The 14,275-nt window shown below is 38.0% G+C and overlaps 1 protein-coding gene across 3 annotated transcripts in view; it reads left to right on the forward strand.

Moving 5' to 3' along the window:
• The window catches only part of LOC135076925 (homeobox protein abdominal-B-like), a 108,700-nt gene extending 94,738 nt beyond the window's left edge, over window positions 1-13,962 (forward strand). For all 3 annotated transcript variants that reach the window (XM_063971440.1, XM_063971442.1, XM_063971441.1), the window contains 3 exons: window positions 2,886-2,932; window positions 6,385-6,993; window positions 11,673-13,962. In XM_063971440.1, the coding sequence (XP_063827510.1) occupies window positions 2,886-2,932; window positions 6,385-6,993; window positions 11,673-12,067 (1,051 nt within the window). In that variant the 3' untranslated portion in view covers window positions 12,068-13,962. The remainder of the gene's footprint in view (window positions 1-2,885; window positions 2,933-6,384; window positions 6,994-11,672) is intronic.
• The last annotated feature ends 313 nt before the right edge of the window (window positions 13,963-14,275 follow it).

Genomic DNA, 14,275 nt, shown 5'->3' on the forward strand with positions numbered 1-14,275 from the left:
TTGATTACGGGGAGAGCGGGAGGGGGAGGGGCGGGTCTAATTAAGATGGCAGCACACACCCGTTTTGACGTCGGCCTATGCTTTGGAATTGAGTCGTAAATGTCAACTGGAGTGGTCTGTGTAGTTCTGTCGCTCTATTTACTGGGAGGTACTTGAAAAAAAGTTAAACGCCCGGATTACGATTCCTGATAGAAGTTTCTGTTCGAATAAAGTTAGATGAACGCCGAAGTTCGGATGGCTCAAGTTTCCCGACGGATTTGGTCCTAATCTCGCTTGATAGGTATTTGGAGGATACGTGTGCTGGTATACATTACTCGTAAAAGTAAATTCGGTGTTGGAGTAGACAAAGAAAAACAAACTGCGATAATTCAAAATAAAAGTAATACAAAATCCAATTTACTTTTATTAGTCAACAAAGACAAGAAATAGAATTAAAGTTACTGTGAGAACTCTATATGTAGTTCAGATTCAAGACTTCAGGCTCTGAAACGTCTTCCAAAAAAGCTCAATTTTAGTTGCATGCTTATGATTGGTCATTTTAGACACAAGTCTAAATAACTAATAGAATACTACTGAAAGAAGTATCCTCCCAAAAATAATATAATTTATCTGTATCATATTTTCATCATACAAACACACGTTCATGTCCCGCTTAGACGAAAATAGGTATACCCAGCGAAATACATTAGGCGGCCTCGTCTAGCGCCGCGCGGGGTGTGTTCCACTAAATTGGCAGCGCTCCAATCGAGCTACGGTAGCTGTAGGTAGCGCTGTGTACACGTAGGCAAATGTATCAGGCCAGTTTCATTGGACGAATGTTTCGACTGACCTATGAAAAATATGGATGTATCAGAAAGTTTAAACAGTACTAAAAATGATTTTTTTATGCTGCAGACGATAGATTTTAAGAATAAGTGTAATTTACTGAAATTTTCCATTTACATAATATAAATTAGATTTTCGCTCGACTACTCTTTGGGCATCGGATCTTAATTGATTGTTTTAGGTGAAAAGTATATTCGGCAGTCACCTTAAGACTCTACCATAGACAATAATTAGAGAATGCACATAAGAATGTTATTTATAATAATTTAAACAACTTTTTCCTTCATCACGCTAGCTGCAACATTTTCTGACATGCATCTATTTTAAAATAGTGTTACTATATTTACCTCAAGAAAAGACTACAAAAGTTTGTGGAAGAAAACAATGTACTTCTCATCACATACTTATGTACCATTTTCATTCAAATAATGACTCCCCCAGACTCGTCCACAGCAGTGAACTGTTCAAAATCAATCACTACGGCCGCGTATAATTGTTACGTAACACAAAACAGGATTTACGATCGCAACGCGTCGTTAAAGTGAAAAAATCCTTGTAAACATGTTTTTTCGCCTTAGTCGGTGAGCACCCTCCACTCGCCGAAAAAATCCTGGCATTCGAATCGCCTATTTTATGTAAACTTCGTGACTTTCTGCCGTATCGAATGACTTAGAAAAGATTTATCGTATGGGGCCGTACCATCTGACTTTTTTAATCAGATCGATCTGTTAAGATTTTATCCTAAACGAGACGTGGCTTAAGTTTTTGTAGCTACGACCAGTGTCAAATACATTAAAAATTTACCAGCCAATCACGTATCAGTTGCAAAGAGAATTGTATTTTCTTAAAATAATTTCAACTAAGTATGTAAAGAACCTTTATGATTGATGCCTCCGCTCGTTGATATGCACTTGATTTCAACTTTCAATGTTAAGTTCCTTTCAAAATAATCGTCGTATTTCATTTAGTAGAAAATTTTATAAAAATCATCACAACCAAAAACGCAATGAAGGCCAGTACCTCTAGTAGGAAAAACTTTCGAGTTCGTTTCGTTGCGTATTCAAAGTGTCATCGAAAAATTTTGTATGAAAAATTAAACAGCGCCCCCTAGGGCGGCTATAATATAGGGGGCGCTGTTTAATTTTTCATACAAAATTTTTCGATGACACTTTGAATACGCAACGAAACGAACTCGAAAGTTTTTCCTACTAGAGGTACAGAAGGATAAAAATACGAGCAGCTCTATAGTAGGGGCCATGGAGTTTGGGAATAAATAGAAACCATGAACATTATGGGTCGCATGTAGACGCCATGCTCTTCTTAAAAATAGACATAGCAACGCGCCCCGACGTTTAATGCCCTGTAATGATTTAAGCTTAGTTCCTGCGGCTTGTTATGTTACGTCATTACTTTGTAGGATGTCATTTGTTTTTTGTGCTCTTTTGTATCAGTTTCAAAAATTCCTTGTTTTTCTGTTTCAACTTAATTTTATTTCACCAATATGAACAATCCTATGTACTGTGTCTTTCAACTATTGGACACTTTTCATACGAATGGACAATTTTATATGTGGTCTCATCCTTATAATATTGGATTAAACTGATATTTTATTACAGTCAGTTTCTGTATTTAGGAAATTTTCCGTTAAATAACATCGTAAAATTACGAAATTAATGATATTATTTTGTAAAGTAATCACGAATTAAGTTATCTTATTACATTTAGCACACTTAAAGCATGTTATTTAGTATCGTAGCTGGAATTTTACCGAGGCACAGCCCGAAAGAGATGATGGGATCAATAAAAAAGAGGTTACCATATAAAAGTCTCAATATATTACAATGAAAAAATTAAAATTATTCTTTTTGTGGTCCGCAAGTCCGGTTATTAACGAATTAATTAACGGTTAATAGGACCAACAGGTCTCCAATGGGGTTTTTACGGCTTACTGATTGGTCGCACCTGACTCGCCAGTAGTAATTATGTTTCCTATTGTATGTAATATTAATAATTTACAATATGCCCAGTATACGGTGTACATTTCTGTTATTTTTTTCCAGGTTACCCTGTCCCTTCACGCAGACGTCGCTCGCGAGCTTACGACAAGGTGAATATAATTCCTTTGAATATTGCCTCTTTACACGCAGGTGGAAATTACAAAAATTATCCGCATACTAATATTTTAATTAATGTTGTAGAAATATATTGGCCTTAATTTCAGGCTGCACGAAAGCTGAAATAAGGGTGGAAATGTTTTTTGATATTTACTAAGTACTTAAAATACGGCCTTGTATTTGATGTGAGATTCACAACTTCATTTAATTCAAGGATAGATTTATTTAATTACTTGAGTGTAGAGTCATAAATCATAAAGGTCTAAGTTAATAAGAAAGATTTTGTTTAATAATGTGTATAATAACCAAGTTGTAGAACTAAATATTCAGTAACCAACTCTACATAGTCTACATTCTATATGTGCTTATTACAAATTATTTGTTTCTGGGTTATTATTTTTTATCCTATAAAATATCAATGTAGAAATCTCTTAAACGCATTTAATTAAAAACTGTAACCGAATCGGATTCTTGATCAGTCACTGATATGAAATAAACTGTTAATTTAAAAGAGCTTAACCTCTTAAAAGAATCAATATTACTACATAATATGAAAGTATATTTGCCATTTAACGGTTTAAGACACATAAGTGGGCTGCTTACTTATGAAATAACTAAACGAGACTTGCAGAAAACTCATTACCTACAATCCAGTTTCAGTAAATTACTGTAAACGTTTTAACAGACGTTGCATTTATGGAAAAATCAATACATCGTTTTAGCTCATTTAGAAAATATATTTGTCTCGTAAAAAAACCTGAAATAAAACTAACGTCATGTAAAACGATAAATGTGTCAACACTTGCATTAGAATATAATAAAAGTCGTAACCCACATACGTAATTTATGGAAACTACACATTCCGCATTACCTGAACATATTTTATCGACTACAAAAGTGATATTTTCGTAATCATACCTATGGCACGTTGGATTCGTTACGTACATAGATTATCTACGTTACAAGCTCAATTCGGTGCGTTTGCGTAACGCGTTAAAGATAAGAATGCATACTTTTATACGGCCGACGTATGGGCGACCAATGGCCTGTACAGCTAACGTAAATATTTATAGACGCCTGCGCGCGCACTTGTTACTATGTTTGTTTCTGTCATTCAACGCGCCCCGAGCGTCTGTCTTGGTACTATCTACTTTCTTTTTATTTTAGAGACTTTACATATCATGGGGACACATGTGTGTAGAGATCGGTCATAGTTTTATCCTTAAAACAAAATGTTCAGGACAAAAATGAAGTTGATAAGTAAATTAACAATAACCTCTAGTATTAAACATTTTATAAAGTAGAGACGATGGTGCTCCTGCAATGAAGACTAAATGACCTGATGATGTTGATGATATGATTAAGCATTACGATATGAATTGGCACTTTTTAATCTATACTCTGACAGTTAGAGAAATAACGTCTATCTATACAAATTACTCTACATTTAACCCCTCAAATACCAATGGCTTTCGTAGCACAAAAGTGTAAATTATCAAATTAATTGACATGTAATTCTATGTGATAAATTGCATTCTGGTTTTATACAAACCTTTCAGCACTGCTTTGTCAAACAGTGCACTATTCAAAGAGCTTTTGGTGCTTTATTCAGTAAAGTAAAGAAAACACAGTAATCCAATGTATTAGTATTGTTGACACGTCTGTTCACTTGCAAATTTATCGCTCCACCTTTCATGCAATCACATTAACCATTGACTCGCAAGTATTACAAAAAAACCAAGTGTGGGAAATTAGTGTTGTTACACCGCATTTTATTTTGACTATCCTGGTTGCATTAGCACCATGTTAACACACTGTCATTTGTCGGGCTATGTATGTTTATCCATTGTTCGTCTGATATATTTTATAGCTGTACGTTGTGTAAACAACATCTATAGGTGTGAAATATTGTAACTAAATTTATCGGCTGTAAGAGCCATTGTTTGGTGGAAAGAAAGGGTGCTTTTGCTAGGGGATGCCTTGGCGTCGCTATAACGACGGCCCTCCAACTAATTTTGGTATGGTAATATGCATTAATTTATTTTGGGGTTTTTAGAGAGCGCTAAGGACGAGTACGACAGTAGATAGAGTCCAAGTGACGCACATTGTGTATTTTTTATCTTAGTTTTTAGCTCAAAGTTAGTCTAAAAGCCGTTGAACTGTCAGTAGACTAAAATGTAAGGCATTAGACCGCGGCCTTGCCATTGACAATGCTCATAAAATAAAATTATATAATTTAATCTAGTACCTAGTTTATTTGTGGTGAAATTAACAGACGATAAAATTAAGTTTATACTCACAATAAAATGTGAGTGAGTTGCCGTCATAAAGTCTCGCGTTTTTTATTGGTGGCAACTCGGCGATGGCGAGTGACGCTTGCAGTTTGGTTAAACGGCAGTTTATGGCTATTTTGCCTCCATTAATCGCTTTACTACGCACCCGAGCCTCCGTTCTCGACAACCCTTCGCCGTACATTGATATACCAGCCTATTAACAAGTTGTTCATTGCTCCAAATCAGCAGTTAAACGCACTTAATGGGTTTAACTTTTTGATAATTTTCATAACTTCTAAGTACATCAAAGAATTAAAATAAGACATTTAATAAGTTAGAATAATATTTTTACATTCAAAACGAAAGTATAAAAATCAATAATTTTTCGAATTATAAAAAAGCTAGCTAGTATCAGTATTAAGACGTCAAAGAAAAAAAGCTACGAAAGCGCTAGGAATTTAACGCCGGAGCTTGGGCGCCAAGCCAGCCGCCCGCCTACGGCGCGGCAAGTCTCTCGGGCCGCGGTTCCGCCGCCCGCCGCTAGATGGCCGGGCGTGCGCGCCTGTGTGCGCGCCACACTGCCACACGCCGCCACTCCGCGCTCGACCGCGCCGCAGAACGCGCGCCTCGCGTGTACCCCTCGCTGCGATCACACACGACACGCGAGACAACAACTCGTCGCTCCCTAACAATCGGCTAACAAAAATAAGAAAAACTCTTCCGTCACCGGGCGACCCAACTTACTAATAAATAGACTATCGTTGACCACAGTGGACTATTTTAAATTCATAAATCATTGTTTTTCAAGAGACAGTTTCAACAATAATAAACGGACTTGATTTTTTTTTTCGAGGTTACGAGCTTATCATATCAGTGACTGTTCAACGCGTTCCGAGGCGCGACGTTTCCACCGAGCTCGACTATTTTTCTGGACGGTAACCTGCGGTCGACTCTCGTCCGGTGGGCTAGCTAAATCGGGAATCGCGTTTTAATTTTCATGTGCTGCTGCGGTGTGTGGGACGCGTGTTTTCGCGGTGCAATGTGCCCGCGACGCGCGTGAACCGGCCTGTGACGTTCATTCTCCCCCGTGGCTTGCCCGGCCGCCACCCTGTACCCTGACAACCATGTCGGGGGCCTCGGCGCGCCCTGCGATGCGGCTGCCGCGTCGCCAGCGCCCGCATCCGGCCACTCCGCCGGGCCGGCCTGGTGGACCATGATGAACGGGGTCGGCGGCGCGCTGTACGAGGAAGCGCACGCGTCGCCGCCCGGGGGCTCGCCCCCAGCCGCGCCAGCTGCCGCGCCGCCCTCGGCCTCCAGCGCCTCGCCGGCCTCCGTGGGCTCCAACCCTCCGCAGCCGCCGCTGCACATCCCGGCCAAGCGGTACGAGCCGGAGCCCGGCGTCATCAGGCACGCGCAGCAACCCTGGGGATACCCCCCAGATGCGCCGGCTTCCTTTGAGCATCAGTACCCCACCGCCCCCACCTACTACAACCTGCCTGTGGAGAGGGAGCGCAAATCGTCGCTCCCCTTCTGGCCGGCTAGTGGTGGCGAGTACAAACCGTACGCTGACGGTGGCTGCCATCAAGGATTCTCACAGCCCTGCTGGAACTACCCGTACGGAGCCCCGCGCGGCGACCAGCCCCTGCCCTACGTCGGTGGCGAGGAGCGCAGGACGGCCGTCTCCGAAGCATCCAGCTTCTCGCACGACGCTTACGGGCTGCGAAACTACGCTCCCGAGTCAGTGTCCAGTGCGCCATACCCGCCTCCAGGCTCCTTACCCGGTCAGTAGATCTGCTTACTCATAGATATTTATGTACGCTCCTCGAACCTGGCGCTCACGTTTTTACGTCCGGCCGCGGTCTGTTTGTAATCTTTAGCTGAACTTATCGGTAGCCCGAGCCAAACATACGTTCGGCAAAACATTTTCTTGAATTTATAAACAAATATACAAAGTGAGGGCCGGTTTTATGTGATATTGGTGTGTTGCATGTTTTTTGAATTTTCAGAGGTTGGTGGAGAAATGATGCTGATAAAGTTGATTTGTAAATAATTTATTATAGTGTCCGACCGAAATTAGTTTTACGACCGAAACCGAAACCGAAAACGAATTTCGGCAACGGTGTCTATTTCGGCCGAAACCGAAACCGAAACCGAAACTTCCTTACAAGGCTCATATTTTGAGAGAAAAATAAAGAAAACGTTATTATAATCAGTCAGTCTTTATTGTTTTCTCTTTAAATTGCATTAAAATTGAACTTATAAAGCGCCTTTTTACTCTAAAAGGTATCAAATTATGTATTAAAAAAGAAAAAGAAGGATTTATAGTCTAGATTTTTTTTAATTACTCGCAATATTCAGGACATCTACATAACCCGTTCCATGGTCGGGTCTTTTACCTTAATAATTTCTCAAAACAAAATTGGTAGTACCGTAGTACGTAAGTTATTATCTACTGTAATTTCCACTTAGATACCTTGGTGATATATACTAAAATGAACTTTGAAACTCTAAATCCATAATATTATCACCATGAAATGCACTATAGTCATTACTAACTACCTAACTAATGTTTGTTTACGTATAGCATTTGCGAACCAAAAAATAAATTATGGGTTAGATAAAACTTGATTATACTTTTATCAGTCATATTGAATTTTTTTTTTATGTTTACTACCCGCTCTTATGTTATAACGACATAAAACGAGATAAAACTTACCAAATTCAAAATAAATCACTCGAAAACTCGCCACCACAACAAAACAAAACGAACAGCAAACAAACAAGCGAGCGAATCACGACATTGGCTCTAAACGGATTCAGTCACTCATTCAACGCGCCGAACATGACCGATAACAGCGCGGAAACTCCCGAATGCACATTCGGTTTCGGTCGTAGTTTCGGCAAGTTTGCCGCCGAAAACGAAACTAAACCGAAACTCGTGTTTTTACCGAAACTCAACCGAAAACGAAACCGAAACCGAACATTCGGTCGGACACTAATTTATTATGAGTTTGTCAGCCTTGACCTCGGTGGTTTCTGGCTGCCTTCCGCTAGATGGCGCGCGGCGGCTGCACACAGCGGCGCGCGATGTGTGCCGCACGCACACAGAGGCGCCGCGCCGCTGTGAGAGTGCCGCACTGATACTTCGTTGCACACTTCTGCAATGTCTGATTCTGCTATCTTTCTCATACAGATGTCCAACAATGCTGATTGGCACAATTTCATTTTATTTGTGTATGTTTGATAACTTTTGCTCTTTCAGATTGTTCGTAAATTGTTTGTAAAAGTTTACTTCCTGTAAAAAGTATTTTTCACATAATTTAATAGAAATAAAATTTTGAGTCCCTTAAATTAAGGTAAAAAATCAATATTGTCCATAACATTGTTTTGGAAAGATCTAAAACAACTAACATTACTGGCAAAGCAACGTTAAAACATAACACTTATTACCCTACCTCTATTGTCAAAAACCCATAAAGTCATAGTTGAAAAAAATGGATCACTCCCACTCCCAAACACTACAAACGTAAAAATCGTACTTCCTAAACAGATGCTATCACCGCATAAAGGTTATCATTGTACCAAATGCGTCCATAAAACTGACTATAAACAAAGCACTATTGCCTCCGTTAGCTTGTAATCCCGAGCCTTCGCGCGAGCGGGCGCCCAAATCAAAACATTTTCCCACAGGCCACCATAAATTTGATGAATGAACGAAACACGTGCTACAAATGTTTAAAAACGTACCGTAAGCACCATTTTATAGGCAATGTAAAACGGCGCTATACAACCGACAATAAATTAAACTTTACGTAAAATAAAGCGCCAATAAAAATGTATAACTAATAAATAAACACGATACCTGAGCGTTAAGACAATAAACCGATCTTTGAGTAGTGGCAATAAACCAAATATTGCTACAATAAACACATTATAGGCTGATGAGGTGATAAAAAACTAGACAGGAGTCTAAGTAGCCGGTGCCTGCGATACATTTCTCTGTCGTAAGATTCGTATCACTTTTATGAATCATAAAACTGCGCCGACGTCACAGCATGCAATAGTAATGGATTCTTCCCTAAATCGCGGTAGTGAGTTGTAATTACGAAACTACAACCGCCATGTCAATATGAGGGCAATAAAAAGGCTTCATTCATAAGCGCTCGTTGCTAGTTCACTTTCGATCGCCGTCTAACCATAAAGATGGGTTTATCGTGCTACTGTTACGGCAGAGGTGTAACTTGACATAATTTTGCGTAAAACGCGCATATAATGGCCCATTAAAAGGAAACAATTGTTGAAAAAGTTATACGAGTGTTCACGTCACTTTATGATTGTGTGTTTATGGCCCACCTGAGGTTGACATTGACTTTGATTTGTGCATTTACGGGTTGGTAAACGGTTTGTGAAATGTCTGCACTAGACTTAGCATGAGTCATAGGACATTCACTCGTTTGATGCATCACTGCTCAGAGTTCAATTCATTTTTTTCTTCGATATTGAACAATAAATGGACATTGTCACCTCTTAGATCGGTAAACAGTCTCAAGTTTTTTTTATCATCAGTCCAAAATTATAAATTGCCAGTCGCTCCTACGACTTTGTTGAGTCAAGAGAATATTGCACTTGACCAACATTCCTACTAGAGAAAAAAACTTTCAAATCAGGTCCCATCATTGGTCCTTTAAAGACACCGAGGGCAACATTCCGACACGCTACTTGCGATTTTGAACCTTATGGCGTTCGAGTTAAGACTTGACATGACAGTTGCCTCGACAATCTTGCTCTGTAGGTAGACAATGCCCGCGGTCGGGTAGGTAGCTTTTACGGGCGAAGAGAACCCGCACTTTTATTACCACTGATCGCTACCTATCCCCTCATACCTAATTGACAACTCGACTTGTCATTATGTTCTCTTTAAACAATTGGCAATTCTTTCCAAGGATAATGGAGCCTGTCTGGAAGAGGCTCAATTAGCTGCCTTTGTATCATACAAATTGTATGTGACCACTTCATCATCATCAGTTAATCTATTAAAGGGGTTTTTTCAAATATAAGCTTAATAAAAATTTTATACTTTGTCCAAATTTTATCTTGGATTCTTCTTTTTATAGATTACTAGCTTTCCGCCCGCGGCTTCGCGCGCGTGCACTACATTATCTACATATTTTACGGAACCCTATTTTTTTACAAAATAAAATTTAGCCTATGTTACTTGTGGATAATGTAGCTTTCGAATGGTGAAAGAATTTTTAAAAACGGTCCAGTAGTTTTTGAGCCTATTCATTACAACCAAACAAACAAACAAAGTTTTCCTCTTTATAATATTAGTGTAGAAAATACCAAAAAATGGAATTTATAATTATTTATCGAAATAGTAAAACACTTCCTTTAAAATTTTTGTATCGTTTTATTTACAAAATTTGAAGTCACATTCACATATTGTGGTAGGGCAGTTTTATGAACCACTTACTTCGGTAAAAACCTGTCGTTTGGGTGGCTACTAAAATTAAGAGGCAAAAAAGTAAAAAAGTGTAGTAATCACAAACAAAATAAAAAGCTCATAGAATGCCAAAATTATTGGCCCTGTTGGTTTTTGTAACATGCACAAAGTAAAGATTTTCATTAGCTACCAAAAATCTAAAAATATTGTGAAACAAAAATACTCTACTCAAAATTTAAATCTAGTAACTACGAGTAAACTAAAAACAAATCGCAAGCAAGCTATAAATTGCTTTAACAATGGTTGCTTCAGAATGATTGCTTCAAAAACTATTTATCATGTCGTATACATTACTTTACAAAACGACACTAAATTGCTGGCAATAGGCCCGGCTGTAGCAAATTTTCTTAAATCATTGGGTATACATTCAGAACTATTGTTATTTATGCAAGCCGGCCTATCTATAGATCCATGTCTGTCCGTTTCGAGATACAAGAGTTGGCTTACAACACTAGCGCGTGCATTCATCGGCTAGACAATGAGGCATCTATTTCGCAATGTTCATGCGAGTACCGTTTTGAATAATAGGAAATGGTGCAGTGTGTTGCACGCATCGAATATCGAGAAGGTCGCCTCGTAGCATACAAAGTTTATGGCCGGTGATCTCATCAAAGGGACCGCGCACATAAACCCCTCTGCGAGTTACTTCTAACGCGCGGAACGTTCGCCTCCAATTGTTTCTATGAACGCCGCATGGAAATAGTTCATTTAAAGCGAATGTACCGCGCTCTGCAGCTTATAGAGGCGTCGAATTATAAAAACTGCACTTTGAAATAATAATTTAAAAATATGTTGCTTTTAAAAGGAATATAGATATAATTTTTTTCCAGAGAGAAATTATGCCAATAGTGGAAAATATTCTTTGAATGATTGTCTTATTGCATGTTAGAATATTAATTTAGTCTGTAGTAAGTAACCTAGGAAGTCCCAATCTCATAGAGGTTTTTCTTTGTTCAGGTTCCCTGTCGATGTCAGTCGGCGTTGGAGTCGGCTGCGGATCATCGAATCCCCTCGACTGGGCGGGCCAAGTAACGGTTCGCAAAAAACGCAAACCCTACTCCAAGTTCCAAACCCTCGAACTAGAGAAAGAGTTCCTCTTCAACGCTTACGTATCGAAGCAGAAGAGGTGGGAGCTCGCGCGGAATCTGAACCTGACAGAGAGACAGGTGAAAATATGGTTTCAGAATAGACGGATGAAGAACAAGAAGAATTCGCAGCGGCAGGCGGCCCAGGCGGCGCAGAACAACAACAACAATTCGAATGCGAACAACCACAACCACCATGGCGCCCACCACCACGCGCCGCACCACGTAGCGCTGCACCACGCACCGCCGGCCAAACACCATCAGTGACCCGCGCCCTTCTCTGGGACTTACCCCCTTCACCACGGTATAGCCAGCTAAATCCGACGGCCGAAAGGAAAGTTCCATAGGACTAAAGTGTGAAATGTGGTCGTACTTAAAGTTTGGATTCGTTCACGTCCAATGTTTCAAGTCTTGAAACGACAGAACGTTGCGTTGCTATACCGTCTCGTACGTAAGGACGCTTTGCCGAGGCGCGCCTCGAGTCCCAGAGAATCTCATAGTAAGATAATGATTGTGTTGTCGATTTGTGTATAGTATTAATTACGAAATTATGTTCTGTAATTTTAACGAGACTAAGTAAATGAGTAGATAACGATTCCTGATATTAATAATGTCTAGTATAGTGCTGATATTATGTATTTTGAAATTTATTTAAGTACGATTTACGAATATTAAAGACGTCACCGATGAATTATAGTTTCTAGATAGTTTATTGAAAATAAATTTTGTAAAATATTTTGTGAGACTGCTTATTGTTGTATTCGTATCGCTGTTCAGAGGGTGATTAGTCTTAAATCGGTTAACTTTTATTTTCGTTACCAAATTGTTGAATTACTCGGGTTGCTTTGGTGGCAGTTATAGATATCCATCGTCGATTTGTACGATATGTATGCATTAATATAGATTATGGCAGCCATTATAGCTAAGTATGTACCTATTACTACCATCGACGCATCACATTTCTATATTAAATATATTACACACATAAGCAGAGGATAGAATCCACATTATGATCAAATATTTATTACTGTTTAATTTCTTATCTGATAATTCGTAAATTTTGTTATTTAAATTATGGATTTCTGACAAAGCTTTAACTCGGTTCCAGTAGATTATTCATTAAGTTACTGTTATGTCATTTTTTAAAATATTGAAGTTGATGTTATAATCAATTAATTAGGTATTATGGGCAAGTGCATTAATATTGTCCTCTATTGGTTCATTGTACTGTTTGCTTTAGCCTCTCCTATTACTTTTTATTTTGTTTTAGTTGAATATTTTATTATTTATTTATACACAAATGTAAAATTTGTATCTTGCTCTACATTTAAAGAATCGTGTACATTAGGTACTTTGAAAGTTATTTCATGTGTTTTTTTTGTCTACTTAGATATCGGCATAAACTCATCCCAGTCTTAGGCTACCATCTTTACTATTTAGCTACCTTCATCTTCCCTATTTTATCATATTATTATATCTATGTAATAAATGTTTTGTAAACTAAGTAGTTCAATCGGATCTAATTCATTAAATCTGTATTGTCCCGTAATTTTATAGTGAATAATTAGATGTTTTTGTACAAAAGGCGACCTCGTCTAGGTGACCGAATTTTTTACATGTTTACAGTTTATTCAAGCACCTTAGATCTTCATGAAACCATAGGCGAATCGAGACTATTATGTATCAAATCGCCATATGTAATCAATATGTAATTGTCCTGATTAATACAAGATAAATCATTTCGTTTCTACATTGACTTTATCTGAAAATTACCTACAAAGTTTTTAAAATAGATAAATTAATTGGCCGAGTACTTATCGTCTCTCGTAATTATTCAAACTTTTAAAATAAATGAAAAATTAATCACTAACAAATAAAATAATATTACTTCAGATAAAGTCGATAGCTTCTATAAAACTGTATATTAAAAGATTTCAGTAGACACTATGATTAGAACCATACTTACCTAAACTATATTATTGTAATAATTAAAGGTCTCGTAATTATTATTGTACAGTTAAATTAATGTAGTTAATCACGCCAGAAAATGTGAGGTTTTGTTAAGTATAATGTATAATTAAAATGAATGTGCTCTCGACAGTTTATGACGAATTTAGAAAAGAATGTACGAAAGGGGAAAAAATTAAATACTTCGTCGTGTCTGGGTTATTTTTTCTTTGAAAACCTTTTTTCGTTATTTTATGTTAGCAACCTTGATCAACTTCCCTTATGAAAATTCACACCATGGAACTATGAGGATTTTTCAATTAATAGAAAAATCAAGAATTATAAAATAAATCTAAAGTTTTAAGACATGCCAATTTTTTTCAAGTCAAATTAAAAGAGAAAATACAAAACAATATGTACCGTATTTTATATTCCCTCTGTGGTTTTTCTTCATTTAACCCCAACAAGAAAATGTTATCGTAAAAGGCAATTAATGATAATTTTCTTAATAATAAAGGTAATCACTTA

Source organism: Ostrinia nubilalis, chromosome 12, assembly GCF_963855985.1.
Source record: "Ostrinia nubilalis chromosome 12, ilOstNubi1.1, whole genome shotgun sequence".
Classification (NCBI taxonomy): Eukaryota; Metazoa; Arthropoda; class Insecta; order Lepidoptera; family Crambidae; genus Ostrinia; species Ostrinia nubilalis.